This window comes from Phasianus colchicus, chromosome 4 (assembly GCF_987193195.1).
Source record: "Phasianus colchicus chromosome 4, bPhaCol1.hap1.1, whole genome shotgun sequence".
Taxonomy (NCBI): domain Eukaryota; kingdom Metazoa; phylum Chordata; class Aves; order Galliformes; family Phasianidae; genus Phasianus; species Phasianus colchicus.
The window spans coordinates 72,448,346-72,472,950 of record NC_143439.1 but is presented as its reverse complement, the minus strand read 5'-3'; the positions used below and the strand labels follow the sequence as shown (position 1 = coordinate 72,472,950).

At 45.4% G+C, this 24,605-nt stretch overlaps 1 protein-coding gene across 6 annotated transcripts; it reads left to right on the top strand.

Annotated features, from left to right (window-relative positions):
- Positions 1 to 1,231: 1,231 nt before the first annotated feature.
- On the top strand, positions 1,232 to 22,694 carry M1AP (meiosis 1 associated protein). 6 transcript variants are annotated; one of them, XM_090140045.1, is made up of 11 exons: positions 3,207 to 3,345; positions 6,137 to 6,429; positions 11,084 to 11,266; positions 12,636 to 12,813; positions 16,900 to 17,073; positions 18,535 to 18,685; positions 19,804 to 19,945; positions 20,424 to 20,630; positions 21,151 to 21,306; positions 21,399 to 21,457; positions 21,585 to 22,694. In XM_090140045.1, the coding sequence occupies exons 2-11, from the start codon at positions 6,181 to 6,183 to the stop codon at positions 21,622 to 21,624; spliced, it is 1,539 nt and encodes a 512-aa protein (XP_089996171.1). In that variant the 5' UTR covers positions 3,207 to 3,345; positions 6,137 to 6,180; the 3' UTR covers positions 21,625 to 22,694. The 6 variants fall into 6 exon arrangements, with proteins under 6 accessions (XP_089996169.1, XP_089996171.1, XP_031443909.1 ...); XM_031588049.2 differs by lacking the exon at positions 21,399 to 21,457; XM_090140042.1 differs by having other exon boundaries at positions 21,151 to 21,457; positions 21,585 to 21,712.
- Positions 22,695 to 24,605: the final 1,911 nt, after the last annotated feature.

Sequence of the window (24,605 nt, the reverse complement as noted above, 5' to 3'; positions counted from 1 at the left end):
AGGGAGGGCTTCCATCAGCCAACAAACACCAAGCAGCCTGAGTATGTTTTCTGCTCTGAAATCACCTCCACCCTCTGCTACAGCATCCAAAGTGTGAGAAATTATGATATGAAAGTTTGTGACCAATGTAACCACAAGTGAACAACAAAACAGTTCTCAAAACTTTTCACCATTCAGTCTGCTGCCTTGATGGGGTCAGTGCAGTTTGGTGTGGGTTTTCTTTTCTGCTCTTTTTTTTAAAACGCTTCAGATTTTGTCTCTTCTTCTTCTTCAACCATCCTTCTCGGGATACACACTAAGTAAGCAGAACAGAGTACCAACTTACTGGGAGCAAAACCTGTAAGTCTGGGGGAATATTTTCCGGTGAGTCAGAACAGCTGAGACCCGAGGCCAGGAGCTCTTTGTGCTGACTGCTGCTGGCCTCGATTCATTCTGTTGGTCTCCCAGCAGTGCACTTCCCACTCATGAGCCCTGGAGGTAGTGCCTCTTCCGCAGGCACGCACTGTAATGTTCCCTTCTCAGAGCAGTGTGGCTGTGTCCTGTGCACACTGCTGCTTACTGGCAGTGCTCTAGCTGCTAACAACAGACATAGAGTCTGAGGGACTCAGCAACTTCTTCACCTCTGTCTTCTCTGTTAACTGCTCGTCCCATAGTCCTCAAATGTTATGCTTGCTAGAAAGGGGTTGGGGATGCAATACCTCCCCACACACATAATGTGAGCAAAGATCAGCTGCAGGACCTCCTGAGGAACCTGAACATCCACAAATCTGTGGGTCCCTATGAGATGCAACACAGAGTCCTGATGAATTTAGCTGATGTAGTCACCACGCCACTCTCAGTGATATTTGGAAAGCTGTGGCAATGAGGTGAAGTTCCTGGAGAGCAGAAACAAGACATCAGAGCCATTTTTAATACGTGTAAAAAGGATGACTCAGGAACCTACCAGCCTGTCTGTCTCACCTCTCTGCCGGGAAGGATCTTGGAGTAGATCCTCATGGAAGCCATCCTAAGGCACGCAGAAGGAACAGAGGTGATATGGGAGAACTAGCATGGCTTCACCAAGGGCAAATCCTGCTTGACAAGCCTATGGCCTTCTATGATGGTGACATTACATCAGTGGACAAGGGAAGAGCCACTGATGTCATCTGTCCGGACTTCAGGAAGGCCTTTGAAATGGTCGCCTACAGCATCCTTCTTTCCAAATTGGAAAGATAGTGATTTGATGGGTGAACTGTTCAATGCATGAAGAATTGGCTGCAGAATCGAGTGCAGAGAGCGGTGGCCAATGGCTCCATGTCTGGGGGGACATCGGTGACACGTGGTGTCCCACAGGGGTCAGTGCTGGGGCCGATACTCCTCAGTATCTTCATCAGTGACATCGACAGTGGGGTCGAGTGCACCCTAATGACACCAAGCTGCGGGGAGCAGTGACACAGCAGAGGGACGGGATGCCATCCAGAGGGACCTGGACAGGCTGAGCAGCGGGCACAAGTGAACCTCACTGGGTTAAATAAATCCAAGTGCGGGGTATGCACCTGGATCGAGGCAACCCCCATTACCAAAACAAGCTGGGGGATGAAAGAATTAAGCTTAGTCCTGCCCAAAAAGGCCTGGGGGTACTGGTGGATGGCAAGATGGACATGAGACCAGCAGCATGCCCTCACAGCCCAGAAACTGAACGATATCCTGGGTTGCACCAAAAGAAAGCACTGCCAGCAGGGCAAGGAAGGTGATCCTGCCCCTCTGCTCTGTGCAGGAGAGGCCTCACCTGGAGCACTGTGTCCAGATACGGAGTCCTCAGTGCAGGAGAGACACGGACCTGCTGGAGCACAACCAGAGGATGGCCACAAAAATGAACCAAGGAATGGAACACCTCTCCTATAAGAACTGAGCACATACAGATGGCAATTCTGGAGTCATCCTCCCAGTAATCTTCAAATTAGGAACATAAAAAGAGTTTTTTTCTGCTTCTTTCCATTTAACAGCCAATGAAGGTGTCTAATTTCTTGAGTTAATCTGATTGGATTTGGAACTAATTATTGGTTTTGGCCTCTATGCTTCCTTTTGCCTAAGAATTCTGGAGATTAATTCATGCCCTGCATGTTTATTCGTTTCAAACCTCAATCACTGTACTCTGTGTCTCTTTCCTTGTTTTCTCAGTGCCACGTATCCCCTCAGCCACCCCTTCTCAGCTGAAGAACCAAAGACTTTCGTCTGCTCTTTCTCTATGCCGACGTGTATTTCATCACCTTTAGTTTTTCCCAGCTTTTTCCAGCCTTGCTTTATCCCTTTCAAGACACCAGGATTAGAAGGGCATGAGCTCCAACAGCAGATTCAGGCGACCTTCCCTCCCATCCCCCTGCCTTCCTGCAGTGCCCTCCGCGTCCCGCGGTGCTGCTGAGCGCTGCCGGGTGGCTGTAGCACCGCGCACACGGCAACAGTCAGGAAAATGAATCTAAATAATAGAATGCGGCTTCACTGGTGACAGCAGCTCAGATTCAAGGACTCCAGCAGGCGTTCCCTGAGAAAACATTCAGCGTTTAAATCATTTTGCAGCTTCCAGTCATTGATCTGCTCTTCTTCAGTCTGATATACGCTGTCTCCAGCATGCGTTCTTACACTGAAATTCCTTCTGATCAAAGCGTGTATTTTCCATTCAACGTGCATTTCCTAACGGGGGAAAAGGGACGGAAAGAACAGCCGCTCCGTGACGTAGAACTGTCGGTCGGTAGAAGTGCCGGTCGGTCCTTCGCCGTGCGGTCTCACAGTTCCCTGCTGTCTGCTCACACGCACGGTGCGGAGCTGTACGCAGCCGGCGCAGTGTGCGCTGTGAGCGCAGTGTGCGTAGCGGACGCTGTGTGCGCAGTGTGCCCTGGGAGCGCAGTGTGCGTAGTGGGCGCAGTGTGCGTAGCGGGCGCAGTGTGCGCTCTGGCCCAGCCCGGCGGCACAGCTCCGGAGGCAGTGAGCACCGAGAGCCGCCCGCTGTGCTCGCAGGTATCCTACGGAGCTCCGCGCGTGGCTCCCGGTGCCCCAGCCCGGCGTGCTGACCCGGCTCAGCGCCTCACACTGCTGCCACAGGCCGGGCGCTCCATGCAGCGCCCAGCGCGGCCGCTACCGCTCATCTGCGTGCGCACGGCGAGTCCACAGCGCCCACAGCCCCCACAGCGCCCACAGCCGCCACAGCCCTCAGCCCCCACAGCCCTCAGCCCCCACAGCCCTCAGCCCCCACAGCCCTCAGCCCCCACAGCCCTCAGCCCCCGCCGGTCCCTGCTGCCCCCACTCGCCCGCGGCAACTCCAGGCCTTAGCGCTGGACATTGGGATGGTGATGGGACAAGGGGAAAAAGGTGAGACAGGGCAGGTTTAGGTTGGATATGAGGAGGAAGTTTTTCACCCAGAGGTGGCGAGGCACTGGAACAGGTTGCCCAAGCAGGCTGTGGATGCCCCATCCCTCAGGCATTCAAGGCCAGGCTGGATGTGGCTCTGGGCAGCCTGGGCTGCTGGTTGGCGACCTGCACACAGCAGGGGGTTGGAACTGGATGAGCACTGTGGGCCTTTGCAACCCAGGCCATTCTGTGATGGTGTTCTTTTGATATATAGGATCTTGAATAATTTCAGCAGCTTGACTATTTGCTAACTTTTTCTATATTTTGTTTTTGTTCTTCTGTTCGTGCTGACCTTTTTAAATAAAATCACAGAATCATTATGGTTGGAAAAGACCATTAAGTTCAAGTAGAACTGTAATAAATGAATGTCTTCCTGTCCAGGCATGGTAGATGAACTGCAGCTGCACTTAGTGTCCTCTGTAGCCACGAACGGCAGAAAGACTAATTAGTCATCAGTACATTTTTCTAAATGCACATCAGAATATTTTCTGAACACTTTTCCTGCTTAGTTAAATCAAATATTATGCTTATAAATTAATACGAGACTTATACTACTTCCAGTTTGTCTTTTGTTCTCAGTGTGTTTAGGGAGCAGCTTTTATTCTGTTGCAGCTTAAAGAATTTTTGATGTTTCTTAGACATGTTGGCTGTCATTGTTCGTGCCTTCTGTTCTCCACTCTCTATGCTTGTCCTTGCCAACAGTTTGTACTCATTAGTATCACATTCTGAGGTTTTCTTGGTTTCAGTGTCTGCTTCTCTGTAAACAGACCACTGTCAGAGAGTCCTTTGGGCTTCATTACCCTTTATGCCATTATTCACTTAAACTCATCCACATTTTAGTGGGATTTTCCTTCCCATGTAGGATACAGAAATCCAAGCATTTTACTTGCTTATACTTTAGAAAGAAGATTGAGATTTATCCTCTTGATGTTCTGTAATCTTGAGTGTTCCCAGTCACACTCTTTTAGACTTGGATATTGTTTGATGGTTTTGCATGAGTGAAGCAAATGTAGCCCATGGGATGATGTGCAACAACAGAATGTCGTCGGTAACCACAGCTCATGGCACGATTTTCTTTCTGCCCTTGAAAAATGTATGTCTTCCTGCATTGAGCAGAATGTGCATTAACCTTAGCAATTAGCCGTGGCAGTTAATGAGCTCTGTCTTGTTAAGCAGTAAGTTGATGTCATAGCAGATGCTGGAGGTAGCAGTTGTCACTCACCACACTGAATTACAGCGCAGTGCCTTCAGCAAGGCTCCCTGTCTGTTCATTTGCTATTTAAATGATGTTGTTTTGCCATTGCAACTACAGGATGTTGTGCAGAGTTCTTCCATTCCCCAGCCCCACCACAGCCCAGCAGAGCAGCGCGGGCTGTGAGAGATGGGCAGCTCACACTGCGTGTCAAATTCTGCGCAGAGAGCTGCACGTACATCTGTGAGCAGTGCTGAGCAGAGATTGAGATGTCGCAGGTACGAAGAAACAAAATTCCTTCAGCTGATAAAGACCACAGCTGCCAAGGGATCCATTTCACTAAAGCAGATTAAAACAAGCACAGTCCTGTGAAGTTGTCAAGAATGAGAGAATTCATTTCAAATCAGGAAAATGGAGTGTTTTCCAGTATGAAGGCTCAGTTCTCCGTCTAACATGAAGACAAACCAAAGAGCCAACTTTTGTATATTTCTGACTGCGGGATGATCTTTGTTTCATTGTTTGAGGAGGCACTGGTTGCTTGCAGAGATACAAATCTTCACACACAAAAAATACAGACAGAAAAATATTTTTCCAGAATTAGTGAAGTAATTTAGTAAACTCTACAGCATATTGCACAGCTCCAGGAGAGGCAGTGATTGAAGTGGTATCTGACAGCTTTTTACTTTCCAAAAATATGTTGTGTCAGGTTACCAGTCACAGCAAGATGTGCACATTTGCACTCGATAGAGAAACCAGTTCTGAATTGTTAGCCTCAGTTTTTAAATGAAATTGGTGATCCCTCTGTTTTACCATCACTGACAAGCATCCCAGAGATACCAGTTCTTGTTCTGATGATACCTCAGTCAGATGGAAATGCATTTCTTGCTATTTTCAAGGCCTGCAGAAGTTCTTACTGTGAAGTGCTGGGGACAGTCAGAGATATGCAGCTTTTCTCCTTGGCAAACAGAAAAGAGCTGCATGTTGTGGCTGAATACAGCACACCAGTTAGGAGCCATGCACACAGCCCTGGGTTCTGACCAGAACTTTGCTGTGTATACCAAGGGGCAGTTTCAAGATTTGGAGAACCTTCTGGGGGGTTGCACAGCCATGAGAAAAAGGAATTTATCCTAGTTCATACTGAAAATGTATGGGCAATTATACAGCCACTGCAGAAACAGGAGCAGTAAGTTCAGAGTTTTACTCAGCAGCTTCTGGAGATCACTGCTGTGCTGGAGATTTCCTGCCGTGAACCTGAGCTGTGCAGGGGGATGGTGTCACACAGCTCACCCATGGGCCAGGGGTAACTCTGCTAGCAATATTTTTTACTGCTTCAATTACATCTCATATTTTCTGTGCTTTTTTATTTTTTAGTTGAGCCCTTTTGTTTTCTGACTTTATGCACTTTCATTTTCCTTTGTGTGGGTTTACCTTATATTATAGACAAATGCTCTGACAAAAGATACAAAAGTGTAATTCACGATTGTCTGCTGTGATCTCAGGTCACTTTTTGGTGGGAAGAGTCTCACTCTTTACTATTGTTTGTTGCTTTTTCTTGCTCAGATGCCAATGGGTAAGTGCATATCCACTACCAACGCACAGAAGCCATGAATTCCAGAAAATTACTCTCAGAAACACAGAGAACATTTCCAGCTACTAAAGCGTGCAGCCAGCAGCCATCACGGATTCTCATTGTGGACGTCACGTCACCTTCCTGGGCCAACACTTGTTCTGTGCTCTCCGAAGCTCTGGAAAACTCTCTGTGTTTGGCATGCAGTCTGACGGGTCCCTGCCGCATTCCCTTGCTGAGCCTCTACCTGGTGCAGACCCAGCAGGAGTGTTTGCTTCCCTTTGTGGTATGTGTGAAATTATGTCTCTTGGGATCTCACAAACATGAGTGCAATACAGTTCAGTAAAGAAAGTTCTGATTTACTGCTCATTTATATCTAAGTAATTAATCATTCTCAAAGAGCAAAGCTTCACAGACTTAATGGAAGAGATCGATTTTCTGAAAGAATGATGTTTGTAAGGAGGAGTCTCATGTTTTCAATCTGTGAAGTTGCCCTTGTGCATAAATGAGTTTTTGTACTGTTCCCTTCTATACTGCTGTACTTCTCCAAGAATCACACGGTCCATGGGGGCTGGAAGGGTCCTCTGGAGCTTCTCTAGTCCACCCACCCACATGCTCCACATGTGGTCTCCCCATGGAAGAGCAGAGGGGCCGAGCATCTCCCTGCCCTGCTGGCCGCACTCTGCATGCATCCCAGGGTCCAATTGGCCTTCTTGTCCACCAGGAGACACTGCTGGCTCGTGGTCAGCCATTGGCCATCAAGACCCTCAGGTTCTTCTCCGCAGAGCTCCTCTCCAGCAGCCCTGTCTCAACCTGGAGTCTCTGTGTCTGTTCCTCCACAGGTGCAGGGCCCTGCGATGCCTATGTTGAACCCAGCAGGTTCCTCTCCACCCAACTCTCAGCCTGCCCAGGTCTCACTGAATGTCAGCATGGCCTTCTGGTGTGCTGGCCACTTCCCTCAGCTTTGTGCCACCAGCAAACTTGCTGAAGGTGAACTCTCTCCCTACATTCAGGCCATTGATGCAGATTACAAGATGAAGAATGAACTACTTCTTTGTTAATAATTTCTCCCATTAGTTAATCATTGTCTCTGCGAAACTTGCACCTGGTGACTAATTTGCATTTATTGGCTTTTGCTTCCAGGGGTTTGTTCATGTATTTCCTCTTTTGGTTAGATTGAAGAACCTGCTTGTACCATATTCTTTCTTCCTCAAATAGCTTTCCTTGTAATCTTCTAACTGGAAAATGAAAGAGACCAAAATATAAGTGTGACACATTTTTACAGTCTCTTAACTCCCAAACCCTTATCTGCATATTCACTCTTCTGGCTTCTTCGAAGTTGATTCAGAATGTGGTCACTGAGATTTCATGCTACATTTCAGCACCATCCTCAGCAAAGCTGTATGGTAAGCTAAAAATACCTCTTCTTCTTGCTTGGTTGGTAACGCCATCAACTCTTTTTCCATAATGTTGTGTTCCTCTGAGACTTGCTCAAGCTGGCAAAGTTTGCACTCTGGTGCAGGCAGTTCTCACCCAAAGACCTGAGCAGTACTACACACCCATTGGTAGGTGTAGGACCCCATGACTCCAGACATGGACTCTATAACTCCAGGAGGAAATCCTGTCCCCTTCTCCCCAGCTTTGCTTAGTTCTGCCTACTGAGCCATCTCTTGGGTCTGGAATATCTCCAGAGAAGGAGAATCCACAGCCTCCCTGGGCAGCCTGTTCCAGTGCTCCATCATCCTCACTGGGAAGAAGTTCCTTCCTATATTGGTGCAGAACTTGCTGTGCTCCAGTGTATGGCTGTTTCCCCTTGTCCTGTCCCTACAAACTGCTGAAAAGAGGTTGGCCACATCCCTTTGACTCTCACACTTAAAATACTTATAAATGTTAATAAGGTCATCTCTGAGTCTTCTTTTCTCAAGGCTGAACAGACCCAGCTCACTCAGCCTTTCCTCGTAGGGGAGATGCTCCAGGCCCTTTATCATCTTTGTCGCCCTCTGCTGGACTCTCTCCAGGAGATCCCTGTCTTTTTTTGTATTTAGGACAATAAAGTACAGTAGGGTGGCTATCTTTGATGGATCTATTTTTGTTAATAATCTGTTCTTCTGCGGCCCCTGATAACAGGAGCAGATTTATATCTGTCTGCTAAATATCTGTTGCATTTCACCCTCATCTAGAAATACTGAGGCTCCGTTGCTTTTTCTGTACTCATAAATTTGCTCCTTTGTGCCAACGACACATACTGTTTATCACATAATTTTCTGATCTAGCTAGAGAACAGCTTGTTTATTCTCAATGAGAAACCAAGATAGAGCTATGTTGAGGGTTGCTTATTAGGCAAATATTATGAGGTCAGAAAACCTCCAGAGTTAAAAATAGAGGCTAGGAGAGCCCATAAGGAAGTGTCATACATGGTTGCCCTTTTCTTTGTCTTACCTAGGTGTGCATTTAAGGTATGTGTTCCTTCTCTTCACCTGTAGAAGCCAAATGCTACCAAGTCCCCAGGAAGGGAAAGGTAATGCCAAAGGGAGAGAGACCAGAAATAAAGTAAATAACCACGGAGGACAACAGATGTTGACATGTGGGGAAGTGATCATTAAGAGGACAGAAACTTTAAATGTACGAGTAAGGACTTGGAGCACCCCCATCTGATGGGTGCTATTCCTACAGTTTCCCAGAAGGTGGGCAGCAGACCATCACCCACAGTTCCCAGTGCATCACTGAGAAAAGTACTGAAAAAAAAACAAAGGAGAAAGACATCCACTATGAGGACAGTCAAATTAAGAAAGTGAAGTGAGTGAGGGTATAACATGTGAAGGGAGATGGGAGGAAGTGCTTCCCCTGGCTTGCAGTCAGGTTTGTTCTCTGGTTTTGGTACTTTTTCTCTGGAAGTAGCATAGTGTTGCAGATGAAAATGTTTTGCTGCACATTGTGAAATTGTGAGTCTTTGGAGCTGTGTAACAAAGGAGCAATGTCATATGTCAAGACACATCTCAGAGCCTTTGGCACTGAGCTAAGTGTCATTTGACTGGAAGAGGGGTGTAGTTAGAATGGAGTTAGCCATCCCAGTTGGTGTTTGCAAGCTTAACGTATGTCCCAGGCATGTTCCAGAGTTGAAATTGCAGTTTGCTTATACCTGCCTGAGTTCACACTTGAAGTACTGTGCAGATGCAGAAAAAATGCAGCTCTGCTGGTGTCAGGGACAGGCGGTTACCTGGACTTTGGCTGCCCAGCAGCTGAGCCCTGCTCTGTCACAGTCAGGAGCAATACTTGAGTTGAGACAGCTTCTCTACACCTTTGTGAGCTGCAGCTGCCTCCCAGGGCAGGCATCTGAACTGCAGGGAATTTTGTTACAGCACTGTGAAGAACATTGTGGTTCTCTGTTCTGTGCATGTACCCATCGTTACCAGCCCCTCAGAAGAGCTGAGATAATGGTTCAGGCATCTACTGCATTTAGAGTACAGCCAGTACAAAGCATGGTTTTTCTTTAAACCTGCTCATCACCTTTCCAAAGAGAGGTTTGGGCCGCCCCACCTATCTGCTCCACCCTGTTTGCAGAGCCCTCTGAGCTGCCTATGATCACACACCTTTGCCTACGTAGTGCATAACACATCCTGAGAGGCCATGCTGTAAGCCATAATGCTCAGGAGCTGCTGAATGAAAGTGACTTCTAGCAGCAGTGCTTTGTATTGCTACAAACAGTTTTGCTATCATTCATTATCATTCTTCACCATGATATGTGATATAAGGGTTTGGCAGCCATGGCCTATAGGTAATTTAAGTCAGGCAGAGAGAATATGACCCAGTATTCTCCAGTACACAAAAATGACACGAAGCATGTGGAGCACATGGGGTTAATAGTCTGTGCAGTTATAATGTTCATCTTTCTATCATGAGTCTAACCAGCTGACCCTGGTACAGCAGCTTGAAGGAATTCAACATATACAAATGACAACTCTGGGATATATTTTGTTTTCTAAACTTGCTCTGGTAGCTCATTTTTAAAGCAAGATGGTCCACAGACCTTCCATCAACATTTGATGGAAGGTTGTGGCTGCTCCTTCCTGTAGGCATTCAAGGCCAAGCTGGATGGGGCTGTGGGCAGCTTGGTCACCTGGAGATGTCCCTGCCAATTGCAGTGGGGTTGAAACTAGATGATCTTAAAGGTCCCTTCCAACCCAAATTACTCTATGATTCTATGATTTAATCTTTGGGGAATCATTATTGTGAATCATGTGCAAATACAGAATTAGGAAAGCTTAAAACATGTCTTACTGGGTCATACCAGCAGCCCAGTCATGCATTCCCAAGAGAAGAAGTCCTGTGGAAACACCCCATCACTTTCCCCTCGCACAGCTGCTGTATAGAATGACATAATAAGAATGATAAAGGACACATTTGAGGCTATTCCCGTTGGTGTCAGCTCTGGACTTGTTACCCAAGGGTGTGTGGAACCACCTTCCGAGCATGTTGGTGCAGTCTGACCCCAAGCATCTTGTGTGCAGGTCCCAGAGGGCCAAAGTCTGATAAGTGAAAGATTATGGATATGGCAGTGGTGACCTATTGTAATTATCAGGGGTTACCAGAATACCCAGGTGTTTCTGTGCTCACATTCATCATGCTTATGTTGCAAGTTCTGCCTCTGTATCATCCAGGGTCAGAGGAGAGGTACAGAATTCCAGCATTTTGGCTAGCAGTGGGCAACATGTAGACAGATGATAACTTGGGAAATATTCATGCGTGCTGCTGCAGTCAGCTGGTTTAGATTCACATCACTGTTCGTGACTTTACAAAGCCATGTTGAAGTACATAACTCCTGGCCCCAGTCTTATCTCACTGCTGGTAATGCAAAAGCTTCTTTGCACATCATGGAAAAATAGTTCATATGATAACTTGACATTTCCAGTCTTTCGATTTCATTGAGTTTTGTTTTGCAGCACTTGAAGGAGAACTTCGCACGAGTTCAAGCCTGTATTTCAGAGCTCCGCTCACTGTCAAGAGAAGGCTGCTTCCCACAGGGGGGAAATGGAGTGGTACAGGCTGTGGAGGATGGATTGCAGCAGTTCAAACAATACAGCAGACACACAGCAGCAGGAGGCTCAGCAAATAGCTCTGTTGAGGTAAGACAACATTGGGAAGATGGTGATGATTTTCCTTTCAGCCTATCATGAGATGGTTGAGTTTGAAAGGCACTTCTGGAGGTTGTCTAGTCCATCTCCTGTGCTGGAGCAGGGATACCCAGGACCCACATCCAGAGGGGGGCTTTAAAGCCCCACTGGGAACACAGTGCCAGTGCTCCATCACCTGCACAGTAAAGAAGTGCTTTCTGATGTTTAGATGAAACATCTTGAATTCCAGTTTCTGTCTGTTTCCTCTTGTCCCAGCACTGGGCACCGCTGACAAGTGCCTGACTCCATCCTCTTTGCACCCTCCTTTGGGGTGTTTATACACATTGATACATGGATAATAAGTTGTTTTTGTACAGGTTCTAGGAGAATCGAGTAGGAAAGATGCCCTAGATTTGTTGCTTGTAAACAGAGGGGGTCTCATGGAAGATGGGATGGAAGTCTCATGACTTCAGAAGGACAAAACCAGGAGCATCAATGAAGCCGCACCAATGGGGACAGAAAACGTGGGCAGTCTGTATTAGGATGAAAAGCATTTTTCAAGTCCCCAGCAGACTTTTTTTTTTTTTGTATGGTTGAGAAGTGTAAGAGTATTAAGAGATTATTTTGAGGAAGTGTAGTAATGTGAAGAGACATCATAGTAATTTGCACAGCTATTTTTGTGGGACATATTTCTCCTGGTCTCTAACTGGCCTTTGCTTATGTGTCTCAGGTTCTGAAAAGGGTAAAGGGGACTTGATAGTCTATAGATGAAATGCATCCATGGTTTTAATTAAATAAAGGTGTATTAGTGTAACAAATGGTTTGTCTATAGCTCAGCAGAAGACAATAGTCTCTTGTAGACAGTTCAGCTTCCCCCCACTTCAAGAACAGTCCCTGTTAACCATTTTCAGTATATCCTAAATGGAGACCATAATCTTTCTTCTCTTTCAGTACTTCAGAGCCAAACACCAGAGATGCATTTGGATAGAGAAGATGTTCTTTGCTGTGGAAACATGTTTTAGTATTGATATACGCATGTATATATATTTTACTAATTCCTGTTCAGCCTTTAAGTTAGACAACCAGATGTAATCTACTTGAAATACGAATTGGTGCTGTAATGGGAAGTGGTGCTTTCCCTCAGAATAGCTTAGAGAGAAGCCCTCCTATGCATACATTGTCTCTCTCATTGCCCTTTACATGCAGCTTTCAAAAGAGCTAAGGCTAAAAAAACTGTGTGTTTAGGTCTTCTTTACAAATAGATTATATACTTCTTCCATCGTATTGGCACCTTATTCAAACAGGAGGCAGCCCAACATCACTGCTTATCAACAGAGGATTAGAGTCGGAGGCAGCTGTTGCACTGTGATTTGTGTTTCAGATCACAATTTTGACAAGCCAGTCAGGCAAAGAAATTGTTAAGCAGCTGGAAAGGAAGTTAAAAGATGTAGACCTTGTGAGTCTCAGAAGAATACAAGTCACTGAGGTTTTGAAGAGAGACTTTTTGGAGCCTGAGGACGTGGAGCAGTGCACACCAGCAGAAGAGCCTAGCAGCAGTGGTGAGTACTTGCAAAACTCATGGCTTTGGACAGCACTGCTTCTTGCCTTTGTCCAATACCTACATTTTCCTTTTTGCCATTTAGTGTCACTCACTTAACTGGGAACTGCTGAGACTGGAGAACAACAATAAACTTGTACCACAGCATTTCCCTGGGTGCATTATTGCATTTGGGCAGACTTAGCACATAGATTTCAGGCACCTCTTCTCTTGGTTTTACTAAAAATTGACTTCCTGTGCAGTAGAGCTTTATTGAGGAATTAAAGAGAGTAAGTGCAGAATTTGTGAGAACAGCACACACTGAGACACTCATACTGCTCAGCATTAACCTTTAGGTTTTGCCTGTGGACTACATAATCCAGTATGCCTGGAGAAGTTACATTTACAAACCACATCAAGTAATGTACTGTTGATTAGCTTTTTTTGTTGCTATTGTTTTTGCTTAGCTGCTGCTTTTTTTTTTTTTTTTCCTGTGCTTAGGGCAGCTTTTCCCAGACTCTTAAGGTTATACTTCTTGAGTAAACAGTAAAAGCACTCATCGATGAGTTCCTTATTGCCAGGCAGCTTCTGTTTCTCAGTCCAGGTCTCCATTTTAAGGCCATTGCTGCTAATTCACACTTAAAGTCCAAATCAACAAGCCTTGATACACACAGCAGGTTCTCACAGCAGGTTGATAGCAAGCTCAATAAACCTGGGGCCTGATGGCTTGCAGAGTTAGAGTATGGCCAGTTACCAGCAATTGGCAGTACTTTTTTATGCAGTGATAAGCAGTGTTGGATGTTGTTGCTTTAACTGTCTCTAGCTGTTCCTTTCCAGGTTGCAGTGGTAAATTTCTGGTCCCTTGGCAGAGTAGGGGTTGGGACTGTTTTAGATAGATCACAGATTCCTTTTGGTCCTGCCCACTGCATACATGACCCCATGTTTCATTAGTGAAAGAGGTAGTTCACCTCAGGCCCTAGATGCTGTTTTTCATGTCTGTATCTTTATAGAATGCTTCCACTAATCTGAGAGTTTTCAGCAGAAAGAATTTAAGCTATAGTAATGAGAAATTCAAAGTAAGAAATTATTATTAGCTGCTGTTATGAGCCTTTTGTTACATAACAAATGATGCTGAGCTCTATATATCTGTGAGGTGGTACCCAGAAGTCCTGTACTGCAGCAGTTAACTGGCAGAAGCCTGTACAGTGCATACAGTGCCACAGTTTTATTTTCTATATTGCTTTTTATCTAACTTTCAGATCTCTTCAGTTTCTTCAGCTCTTTCTCGAGGCTGATAAAGTAAAATAGCAGGAGCTTGTGCTGCTTTTCCCTCCTCGTAGCACATCCAGATGCATTTTGCCACAGGCAACGATTGCTCTGTGCCACCTCTGCTTCCCACTAGCCTGCTGGTTAGACCTAATCCAGTACTGAGCTTTATAACCAAGTTCGGAGACATACAGCAGGCTTTTTCCTATCTGCTGAAATCTTTTTTCCTGGAAAGGAGCGACTCCATCAGAGACTGAGCTGCTTATTCTAGCCTGCCTGCTTGGACCAGAGGCTTTGGAGAGAGCTCTTCTCACTGCTGCCAGAAGGGCAGGTCTGTTTTACCTGTTTTACCACCACCTCTGGGTCACAAGGAAGAGGATCAAGGTTCTGTCACTCTGACATGGCTTTAGAATTACTTCAGTATGTCTGAGCCCCAAGGGCACCAGAACTGAGTTACAAAACTTCTGGAAGGGACTGTTGCCCACAGCTCTGAGGCTGAGGTGTTTCTAGCAAACACTGTTCTAGTCCATATGGACAGAAGGGATCATTTCAGTGGCTGCATATGCTGACTTCTTAGGTGAGGATCATCATTATCAGGGCTTTGCAATGTGCTGATGCTGCACAGAACTGTGCAGGGAGACATTGAAAAAGGAGTCATCACAAAATGAGATGTTCTTTGCCTCTTGACCACAGGACTGCTCTAGCATGCAAACTCCCACTGTCATTTCTGAAAGTGAAGTTGTGTAGCCCTTTTGTTCAATATCTGGAGTTAAAAACAGAGATACAGAGCGTAGAAATTCTACATGAAGACCATCTAACAAGAAGTAAGGATTGGGTTTTCAGAACAGCAAAGCAAATCTTCTGTGGGACAGTGACTAAGCCTATGGTGTTTATTAGGGCTTAGCAGGCTGCAGACTGGAACAAAGATAGTAAATCCCATAAAGAGACCAATACACAAGGCTTTAGCAATGGGAGTAGCATGTGGCTGTAATCAGTGGGATGCAGTGAACTGTCTTCTAATGGATAAGAGGGAAATTATTGCTGTGTCTTTCTTTCCTCTTCTCTATCCCATTATGAACACTTAAAACATCTGGATATTGCCAAACCATTTGCTAATAACAGCTAATATTTATGTCAGGCTCTGCCTGTCTTTTGGGAAAGCAAAAAACAAGCACTGAAGGTAAAGCACTGATGCCTTTTTTATGAACGCAGTCCATCTTCTGCAAGCCCCAGGGAACCTTTTTCTATATGCTCTCTGTGCTGAAGCACAACCAGCAAGCTCTCCAAGTGCATGTTCCATATCAGTGCACTTTGCAGGGAAAGCAGAACTCAAATCCTATCATCTGGGCCAGAGACAGACAGAGGTAATAACTGCTCACGTGGAGCTGTCTCCAGAGAAAAATGAGGAATTTCCTCTGCCTGGAGTATCCTTCAGCACTGCTCCAGGGAGGAACTCAAATTTCCACAAGCATTGAGAAGACTGGACAAGGCACGGTAACATTCTTAAGCTATATATAGGGCAGTCAGACTGGGACTTGAAAAGGAAAAACTCTCAGCACCAAAGACACTGTGAGGCACCTCTCGTGGTAGGTGGGCTGCAGAAATACAGCCTGCGTGAACTCAGTGCCTTCCTCAGGGCTGCAAGGGGAAGCAGTGAGTTGGCCATCATGATCTGATGGCCATACTGTAAGTTGCAGTTTGCAGACAGTTGAAGAATTACTTTACAGTCATTTCTTTAGCCCTTTCATCAATTTTATATTATTCATTATGTAGGGGAGATTAATAAATTTCCATCTTAATTTTTTTTTTAATGCAGGAGAGGATGCACAGTGTTATGCTTGCAACCCGTAAATACAAATGCATAAGGAAAAGCTTTCTCACTGCACATGAATGTAGGGCTGTATTTTAATCGTCAGCTGAACTAATAAACATTTGCAAAAAAGGGCTTTTCCTGCTACTCACTCCTTTTCTTGGAATACTTGTTTCACATCTTAGTTCTGTGCACCATAATGCTACCAGGCTCTGTTTCTCCTGTGTTTACAAAGGCTGCATTACAGACACATCATACGCGTTTTGCAAGTTGGTTATCAGACTATTTTTTCTTCTTTGACACCACTTTGGGTTATTATTTGGGAGTGTTACGGGTTTTTGTTGTTGTTGTTTCTTTCTTTCTTTCTTGAGAGGGATTGATCTTGTTGATAGCCTTCTCGACACTGCCTCCAACCTGCATTTGCCCATTTCTAAATGTAGTTGATAGATCGTATACATTCTGCATCTTAAAATGGTGGCTGAAATACTTGCTACGTCCTTGCAAGTGTTTTTAACTCCTCCTTTTCATTTATTTTGAAGAATTGTGTATTTTTATCTGCAAGGATCTTCTGCTTTGTGATTGCTGTTACCAAGCAGCACTTCAGCAGTAATGTACTGAACCACGTCCCTCTCTGTCTTGTCAGTTCCAGGTCAAGTTTTGCTTCTGTTCTGTGACTAGCTGCTCCTAGTATTGATGGTATTTAGCAATTTAATTGTGTCTGCATTGCAAAGTAAAATTCATCTTCTTTATGAGGAGTAGTATATCACTCCAAAATTCCCAATTACAGTAGCATTTCTGTTTTGCAGTTTCTCTGATTTCTTATACAGACCTTCAGCTTATAGCAATGCTCTTCTAAGAGGGCAGGCGTCACAGTGCTGTGCTGTGATTTGTGTGATAATGGCTTCTGAAACATCTCCTGTTTGAAAGCATTTGAAGAGCTAGTGGGGTAAAGTGCAGTGCAAAATGCAGAAGAATGTTCATTTTTATGACCGAAAATATGTCTGTGTGCCTTTTCCCCATTTTTCCCTGCAGATATTGCAATCCTTGGAATGGACATTGATCTGCAAACCATAGAGGATAATGTCATCAGCTTGGAGATGCTGTTTAAAACGTGGCTCCATGATTGTGGCTCAGAGAGGGAACATCTGCATCTCCTTCTTCCATCTGGAGGCCTCAGTTGTGGCACTGCACCCAAGCCAACCCTAAGTATTTCATTTTCTCTCCCTCTTTGCAGAGAGCTCCTAACTCCCATAATCTTAAAGATTACCCAGGCCTGTCCTGGACATGTTCCTCTTCATTTTTAGACTCAGATAAGGCCTCGGGGTGACACTGAAAGCTCTCCACAGTTTCTGTTTTCTCAGGCTCTTAGCCACCTGCTCAGAGTGTGTCAGGGTTGGTGGTGTGTCCCATGACTGTTGATGCTACAGTTCATTTCCATTCTGCAGCAAACATGCACTTTGAAGAGTATGTGACTTTATAGTCAATGAGTCAAATTAAAAGGAGCCTTACTCAGTGCCAGAGATCTTCTGTCTCAGCTTTATGACTCTAAAATTATGTTCCTTATGCTTGATGATAAAGGTCTGTGCCAGAGCACTTAAATAAAGGCTGTTTTTAAAAGGGGCTCGGCACATATTTTTATCTATTGGTGTTTGGTTTTTTTGTGTGTGTGTTTTCCCTTTTAAGTCCAAATTCCTAACCAATTCCTAACATTCAGGTAAGTAAGCAGAAATAGATGCTTCCCATAAGTATCTCTTGGCTGTGTTGTTACCACTGTGTTGCCATGGCAATCTGCATGTGCTCTTCCAGCAGCCCTTCCATGCTGCTCTATTGTCTCTAAGGTGTTGCCTCTCATTGCCGCAGCAGCAAAGCACACTTGTTTTCTGCTAATGGTCTGCAAGCTGGCTGTGGTCTGGAAGCGAAGCACAGAGAGATGCTGGGGCTCTTGCAGATATATGCTCAGCAAGCAGATCAGAAGGCTTAGTGTGCAGTAGCCACCATAACGGCCTCCAGACCAACACATATTATTATGTTTTTTGTTTCTCAAAGGTGAATTTTTCTTCATCATAACATTTAATTTCACATTTGATGTGCTTAATTATTATAGCTAGTGACACAAACCAAGTTACAGCAGGTTGTTTTCACCTTCCCACACTAAAGAAGTCTTTAGAAGGCCATAGAAATCATATGCAGCTGTACATCCTGTGACAGTAGAGTTGGTATCTTCATTGTGGTGTATTTCTCCCCAAACTCAGCTGGAGACAGACAGGAAGCAGTGAGGCCCTGAACCCACTGTGATTTCTATTCTCTCTTCAGCTGGCCACTCATCTGCAAGGTTGGAGCTTGCCTGTCTGGTTGCCAAGCACTTATTGGTTCATCAGTGTACCAATTATGTGATAGCTTATCCGGTGGCAAAACTTGTTGCCTTGTTTCACAGGATTTATCATTGTTCTTCCAGGGAGACATGGCTTAATTTTTAGGTAGTCCTGAATGGAGCCTGGAGTAAAAGTCCTTGTGGGTCGCTTCCAGACAGGGATTTTCTGTGATTTTATTATTCACTACATAGTTGAAGTTGCTAGATAATATTAACTTATTGTTTATAAGTGGCTTGAGCATGTCATGTGCTACACAATGCTATTTCCAGCAATCTAAACCTGTCTCCCTCTCCAGTGTGTCTGAAGTGTGATTTGCAAGAAAGATTGCTTGACCCAGCTCTGCTTTCTGGGACAACTGATGGCACCCTGAGAACAGCTGATTTAAATCCACCCTGCCATATGACAGCCTGGCCAGCTACAATGCTGTATAAACTCCAGGTTGTAAAGTAAGTGCCGTTACATCTTTTGCTTGGTAACTGGAAGGCTGGTATAACAGTGTTCATGCTTTCTGTGCAATTTCAACTAGGAGTCAGTAACGTCAACATAAAGTGCCTGGGACTCAAAGAGCAAGTAAAATTCTGGGCTGAAACATTCCCACCAGCTATACCTCTTGGCAGTATGGATTAGCACATCCCATACACGCTGATAGGTGTGCAAAGTCTAAAAAGATGTTACCATAATGCTAGCACTTTATGAGTTTTAAAAGCATAGATTTTATTCATGCAACAGTTGATTCCTTCCAGTATGAAGCCCTACAGGTTGTGGCCATTGTTCCATATATGCCTTAGGTAGTGAAAGAACTATCTAAATGAGGCTGCAGCAATTAACTGGCTGCTAGAGCTTGATCTCTTTACTTGACTACAAGGCAAAAAAAGCAGCGAAAGCTTCACAGTTCTGCAGGACTTCAGATAAGAATTTGTCTTCTTTTCCCATCAGCAGGCTCTGCTGGTAGGCACAGAAAATAGCAGGAAGATTTCTTTTTAGTAAAAATGTTGTGCGGTTTTTGAACTTCTTCCTGTATAGTTGTTCCTGAAATGACTCTCAGCTTGTCAGTGTTTGAAGAGTGTTTAGTAATTGTGTGTGAATTATTCACAGAAACACAGAATAGTTTGGGTTGGAAGGGACCTTAAAGTGGGATGCTAGCTGTGTGCAGGAGCAGTTGAAGTGAAGAAAAACCACAATATGCTAAAATCTCTTAGGAAGGGATGTAACTGCCAGGGTGACCTATTGCCCAAGAGGCCAAATTACTAGTCTGCTTTGTATTCAAAATGTGTGAAAATTGAATATGCTCCATGGCACACTCTTGACAAAAGAAATACAATGGAATCTGGCAGCACGCTGGAGGGTGCCAAATTCAGTGTTGATCAGCAACAAAGCCCTGGCAGCGCTTTACACTGCAATTGGACTTTTCTCTACTTCAGTTGGGTTTCATTGTGGCTACAAATATTGTTTGTAGCAGTATTGCAGCTGTTACAACCATAGCTGCTTGAGCTCATCTCCCCCCTGCGGAGTCTTCTTGGCAGTTTCATGCTGGCTGTGCTTAAGATGAGCTGTTCGTTTATAGAGCTCTAAAGTCTGAAGGAGTCTGTGAATCTGTACTATATGGACTGCCTTTCATCATCAAGCCCACAAGCTGCTGGCAGCTGGACTGGGACGAACTGGAGCTAAACCAGCACAGCTTCCATGCTCTATGTCATAGTCTTTTGGTGAGTATAAAAATCGCAGTCTCACAGGGAGGGATTGCCACAGAATTGAATTGTTGGTGTATATCCAGTAAGGTCTTTCAAGCCTGTACCAGAAAATACGTTTCAAAATCTATGGCTTCATCTCATGTGCTAGGGTTGGGCCTGTAAGTCCTTCCAGTCACCATGACTTTGGCAAAGAACCTACAGCACATCAAACAGGCACTCTCGCCTATCAGAAATGGGCCTGAAAGTACAAAATCAGAGCTGGAGTTGGGCAAGTACTTTTAACTGTGAAAATAGTTAACCAAGGCTTTGGGATGTGGAGGACTTTCCATTACTGACAAGTCTTAAATTAAACCTGGATGTTTTAAGAATTGTCTTCATTTAAGAAAGTTGGGTTTTCCTCAGCCACCATGCGTAGTAGTGATCTCACAGTGAATGTGCTGAAGGAAGCAGCTGTTACCCATTTTACATGTTGGTTTTGGCTTACGCTGTTTAGAAAAGGAAGTGGATGCTTTTGGCCAAACATGAGCCACAGAACACTTGTCCAAGCTGGAACACGGTGGTGCATTCCTACTACATCATTGTCCCTTCTGACTCTGCCACTCTGCTTGTCAAACCAGTGGCTGTCCGAGAGCTCTTGATGCCATCAACCTTCCCAGCCCTCCTTGCTGAGCATCCTGAGAGAGTACAGGGTCCTATAGAGGTAAGTCATTGATGACCCTACACAAAAATCCGTGGCAGGAATGCCAGCTACAGAAGCAGGGAATCAAGCCTGCATGCACAGAACATGCAGATGCTACTGAAGATGTATTTATCTTCCTTACTACAGTAGGTTCTTTGTACATAAGATAAATCAACACATAAGGTATCTCTGTTTTTTCTAATAGATTCAAACTTCTGCAATTCATGCTGTGCATCCACATGTTCTTCTGAGTTTTCTGGCTCTGCTTCAGGTGACGTCAGGAAGGGCAAGGCTCTTGCTATAGGTCTTAGCAGGTGAACAGAGGAGGGAACAGCTGTGAAAATGTTCAGTGACAGCTGGAATATGATGTAGAGCTCAAGAATTCTTTTTCAGCAGACAATATATTCTACAGTTTTCCTCCAAAGAACAAAGCCATCCTTGCAAAAAATGCTCCCCCAGAAAAAAAAAAGTCAGCCACTAATAATAAGTCCTCCACTTGTCACATCTAATTGCCACCAGGTTCTTTTTTCTGTCCGAGCAGAGTGCCCTGAACAGCTTAGAAGTGGAAGTTACTTATAATCCCTTACACCTGAAAAGCAACCTCTATAAATATCTGAAAAGTATGTTGTACAGACCGCTGCACAGGCAGCAGCCCCAGCCCAGGGACCAGCGACCGGAGAGGCATCAGCCAAAGCAGGTACGACTCTTGTCTTTGACCAACACAGATAGACTCTATCTTGTTCTCCTGATCTGCTTCCTGCAGAAGGGAAGAGGGCAGCTCCCTTACAGGACAGGGAGGCCAGCATATGGCAGGGGCAGTATTCACTTACAGCTGTAGAAGCAGCGAGGTGAGTATAGCTTAAGCTGTTGAGATGAGTGCTGAACAGCTGGTCCATGCAAACACACTGAGGCAACACGCAGTGAGTGTTGGACAAGCTAACATTAATACATTAATATTTCATCCCTGCATTGCAGCATCAGAGCAGAGCCAAAGCCACAGTGGCACCCCTTCTGATGGCTCCTTCTCCTGCCCAATTGTTCAGACCAGCAGGAGCAAGGAGAGATTCCTGCGCACAGTCCTTCCTTCCCAAAGAGGATGACAAGATCCTGCACTGAAGATACCCCATGGCACTGCTAACACCTGCTCTCGTGCAGTTAATGGTTTGGCTTCTGAGCCAGAAGCAGACAGGCAAGACACTGAGCCTGTCTGAGGTCAGATGGGTGCTTCCCGTTGTCTGTTGCTCCTTGTTTTATGGTTTTGTTTGTCACTAAAATCAGTTGGCAGGAGGCTTGCTTCACTAGGGTTTCTTGGCCTCTTGCTGTTCAGCTGTTCCCTATACACCTGATATTTCAGCACACATCACCAACATGCCTCAAATTACGTTCTTTAGAACAGACTAGTGCAGCCCACAAACCACAGATTACCGTCAGTGAATGCAGAAAAACTGCAAGGTAGCGTGGTGGGGAAGTTGGGCTATACAGCAACGTCAAGCCACCCTCATCCTGCAGAACGTTCAAAAGACTGTTCTGAATATGCATAAAACAGGGTTTTTGGAGAATGGTATACCCCAGAGCAGCATTATCTGTTACAATACTAATTTGTCGACTTCCACAGTGGTCTCTCTGTCCAACTCCCGAGCTCATGGATGGGTTTGCAGCAAGTGCCAAGCTAGCAGCCGTGACCTGGCTGACTCCTGCACAATGCAGTAATCCAATGCAGTAACCCACTGCAGCTCAATCTCAAAACAATACCTTTCTCCCTGCCAGTTACTGCTTGAAAAAACACAATCTTATGGCCCATCTGCACAAAAGAGACTGTTCTGCAAGCTGGCATGGCCATACATTTTGGCAAGGCTTAGCAGATACAGAGAGTTGGTCTGCAGCTTTCCAGAGAGCTGAGTGAGCCCCAGTTTTTCAGTGCATACGCAGGACAGCTGCCCCTGCCAGAGCAGGAGCTGAGGACAGTGCAACTTAACCAACGTGGGGCAGCATCACTGGGCTTTCTGGATACTGCACACAAACAGGGATTTGTGTTCCACGTAGTTTGTTCTAACATTCTGTTTCAAAATAAAGTCCTCTTGCTAAATGTTACCTTACTGCCTGTGGTCTACAGTGCTTACAGTGTGTGGCAATCATAGCACCAACCTCTATTTCCTGAGAAACAGTTGCTGTTGACCAAGGGCACAATGCAGCATCGTGCTTCCTCGAGGACTGCAGTGGCAGGACAGAGCCACCTGTTTGCTCCAGGATCACAGCTCACTAGCATGCTCTGATTGCTACCTATTTTCTACCCATTCATGAGATGTGCACTGCGATGGTAAAGCATCCAATGGAAGAAAAGGTGGCAAGACCCTATTTACCTCTGATAGTGGTGGTCTCATCTGATACTTCAATCTCTACAGTACAATGTGTGCTGCAGAGTCTCAGATGAGGGCAACAGGACCCTTCCAAGCATTGAGGCCAAGGAAGGGCACCACACAGTTGCTGCTGAGACTGAGATGAAGCAGACACTGCTTTCTGTGTCCATGTGGGAGCTGTGCCATGAACAACTGCACACAGGCTGACTCAAGTGCAGCACAAAGCCTGGACACACCACTCCCCATATTGCTGTGTGCCTCTGCTGCTGGTTTCTGCTGCGTGCATCTGAGCTTCCCATGCCCTGGCAGCCCCCCATGCCTGGGCAGGTGGCAGTATGCAGGCAGCTGCTCAGGGCAGGTACCTGGAGGAAAAGGTAGACATCCCTAGCAGCACATGCACACAAAAATGGTTTCACATCCAGCATGCTAACTAGATAATATGAAAAATCAAGCAGATAAAATAATCCCCTCCCTCCTTATCTGATCTGATGACCCATATAGAAATTACTCGGGCAATTCTATCAGTAGGAAAGGGTACATCAACAGCAGCTGATGGTTTACTGTGAACAAAAGGAGGCTGATGAAGAAGAAACTCGCAAAGAGGGAGAAGGGACTATAAGGGGAAAGAAATCACAACTCTCGGAGTGTTTGGGGGTTCCTTCTGAAGAGCCTTTCGCCTGGTCACTGGTGTGAAGCAGGGTAATAACCCTACAGCCAGTGTGTTTTTGAGTGCTCTCCCTAATGCCAGTATGGGAAAAAATAACCTGGCAGAACAGCTGTCGCACACCTGCACCATGCTAGGAGCCCGTATGGGAGGAGGAAGTGGTTATAAAAGGACGTGTTTTCCAGAACGAGAAACAGAAAAAGGTGGTACAAAGGGGAAGAATATGGCTGGGCTTTGGCAGTTCCCAAGTATTTTTCTCCTGATAAAAACTGCCAACTGGCCTACAGAGACCAAGAATGCTGCTTCATCTCAGCCGTGGCTGCTAGACCTGCTGTACTTAGTAACATTTCTCAGCTGGAGTTTGGGCTTTTAGCAAAAGAGAACAGGAAGGCTCATAGGCTGCCCACATACAAGGAAGCCTGATATCTAAATGACATTTTGTGCACCACGCAGTCTGGCTCCTAGCACCTAGACAAGGCAGAAGATGCCAGGATGCTGTTCTTCAAGTATGCAGACTACATTCAGTCATGGCACAATTACTGTGATGTGCCAGGGCTACCTGTGAGCTTCACCCAGCTGCTTCACTGTTCAACACGTGGAAATAACAGGAAACAAAAGAAGGCAGACCAAATAAACCTAATCCAGACAAAAATTCAGCAAGGTCATCTGCTCCTAGAATTCACTGCAACTTTGGCTACAGGAAGGCTATGACCAGCCAAAAGCTCACTCTGTATTGCCTTATTTCTTATGATCTCTCAAAGCACCTATGGCACCCTAGCCTGCTTCCGGAAAGGAGTAAAGTTGGAGCACAGAGCAGCAGCCTGAGGGAGATGGCAAGCCTGGTCTACAACAGTGAGCCAGAAAAAAAATTGCTCTCCAGATCAGCAAGAGCTTTCTGTGCTGCATGTACTGCTGACTCGTGGCAATGCCTGTAAAGAAAGCAGGACAAATGCAGAAGACAAATGTTGCCTTGTG

What these genes read in the sequence shown, in the direction of transcription:
- M1AP (XM_031588049.2), top strand. Translation starts at nt 6,181, where the DNA reads ATGAATTCCAGAAAATTACTCTCAGAAACACAGAGAACATTTCCAGCT. An exon ending in TGCACCCAAGCCAACCCTAA is followed by an intron (nt 17,074 to 18,534) that starts GTATTTCATTTT and finishes CTCCCTCTCCAG; the next exon opens with TGTGTCTGAAGTGTGATTTG. An exon ending in GAGTACAGGGTCCTATAGAG is followed by an intron (nt 20,631 to 21,150) that starts GTAAGTCATTGA and finishes CTGTCCGAGCAG; the next exon opens with AGTGCCCTGAACAGCTTAGA.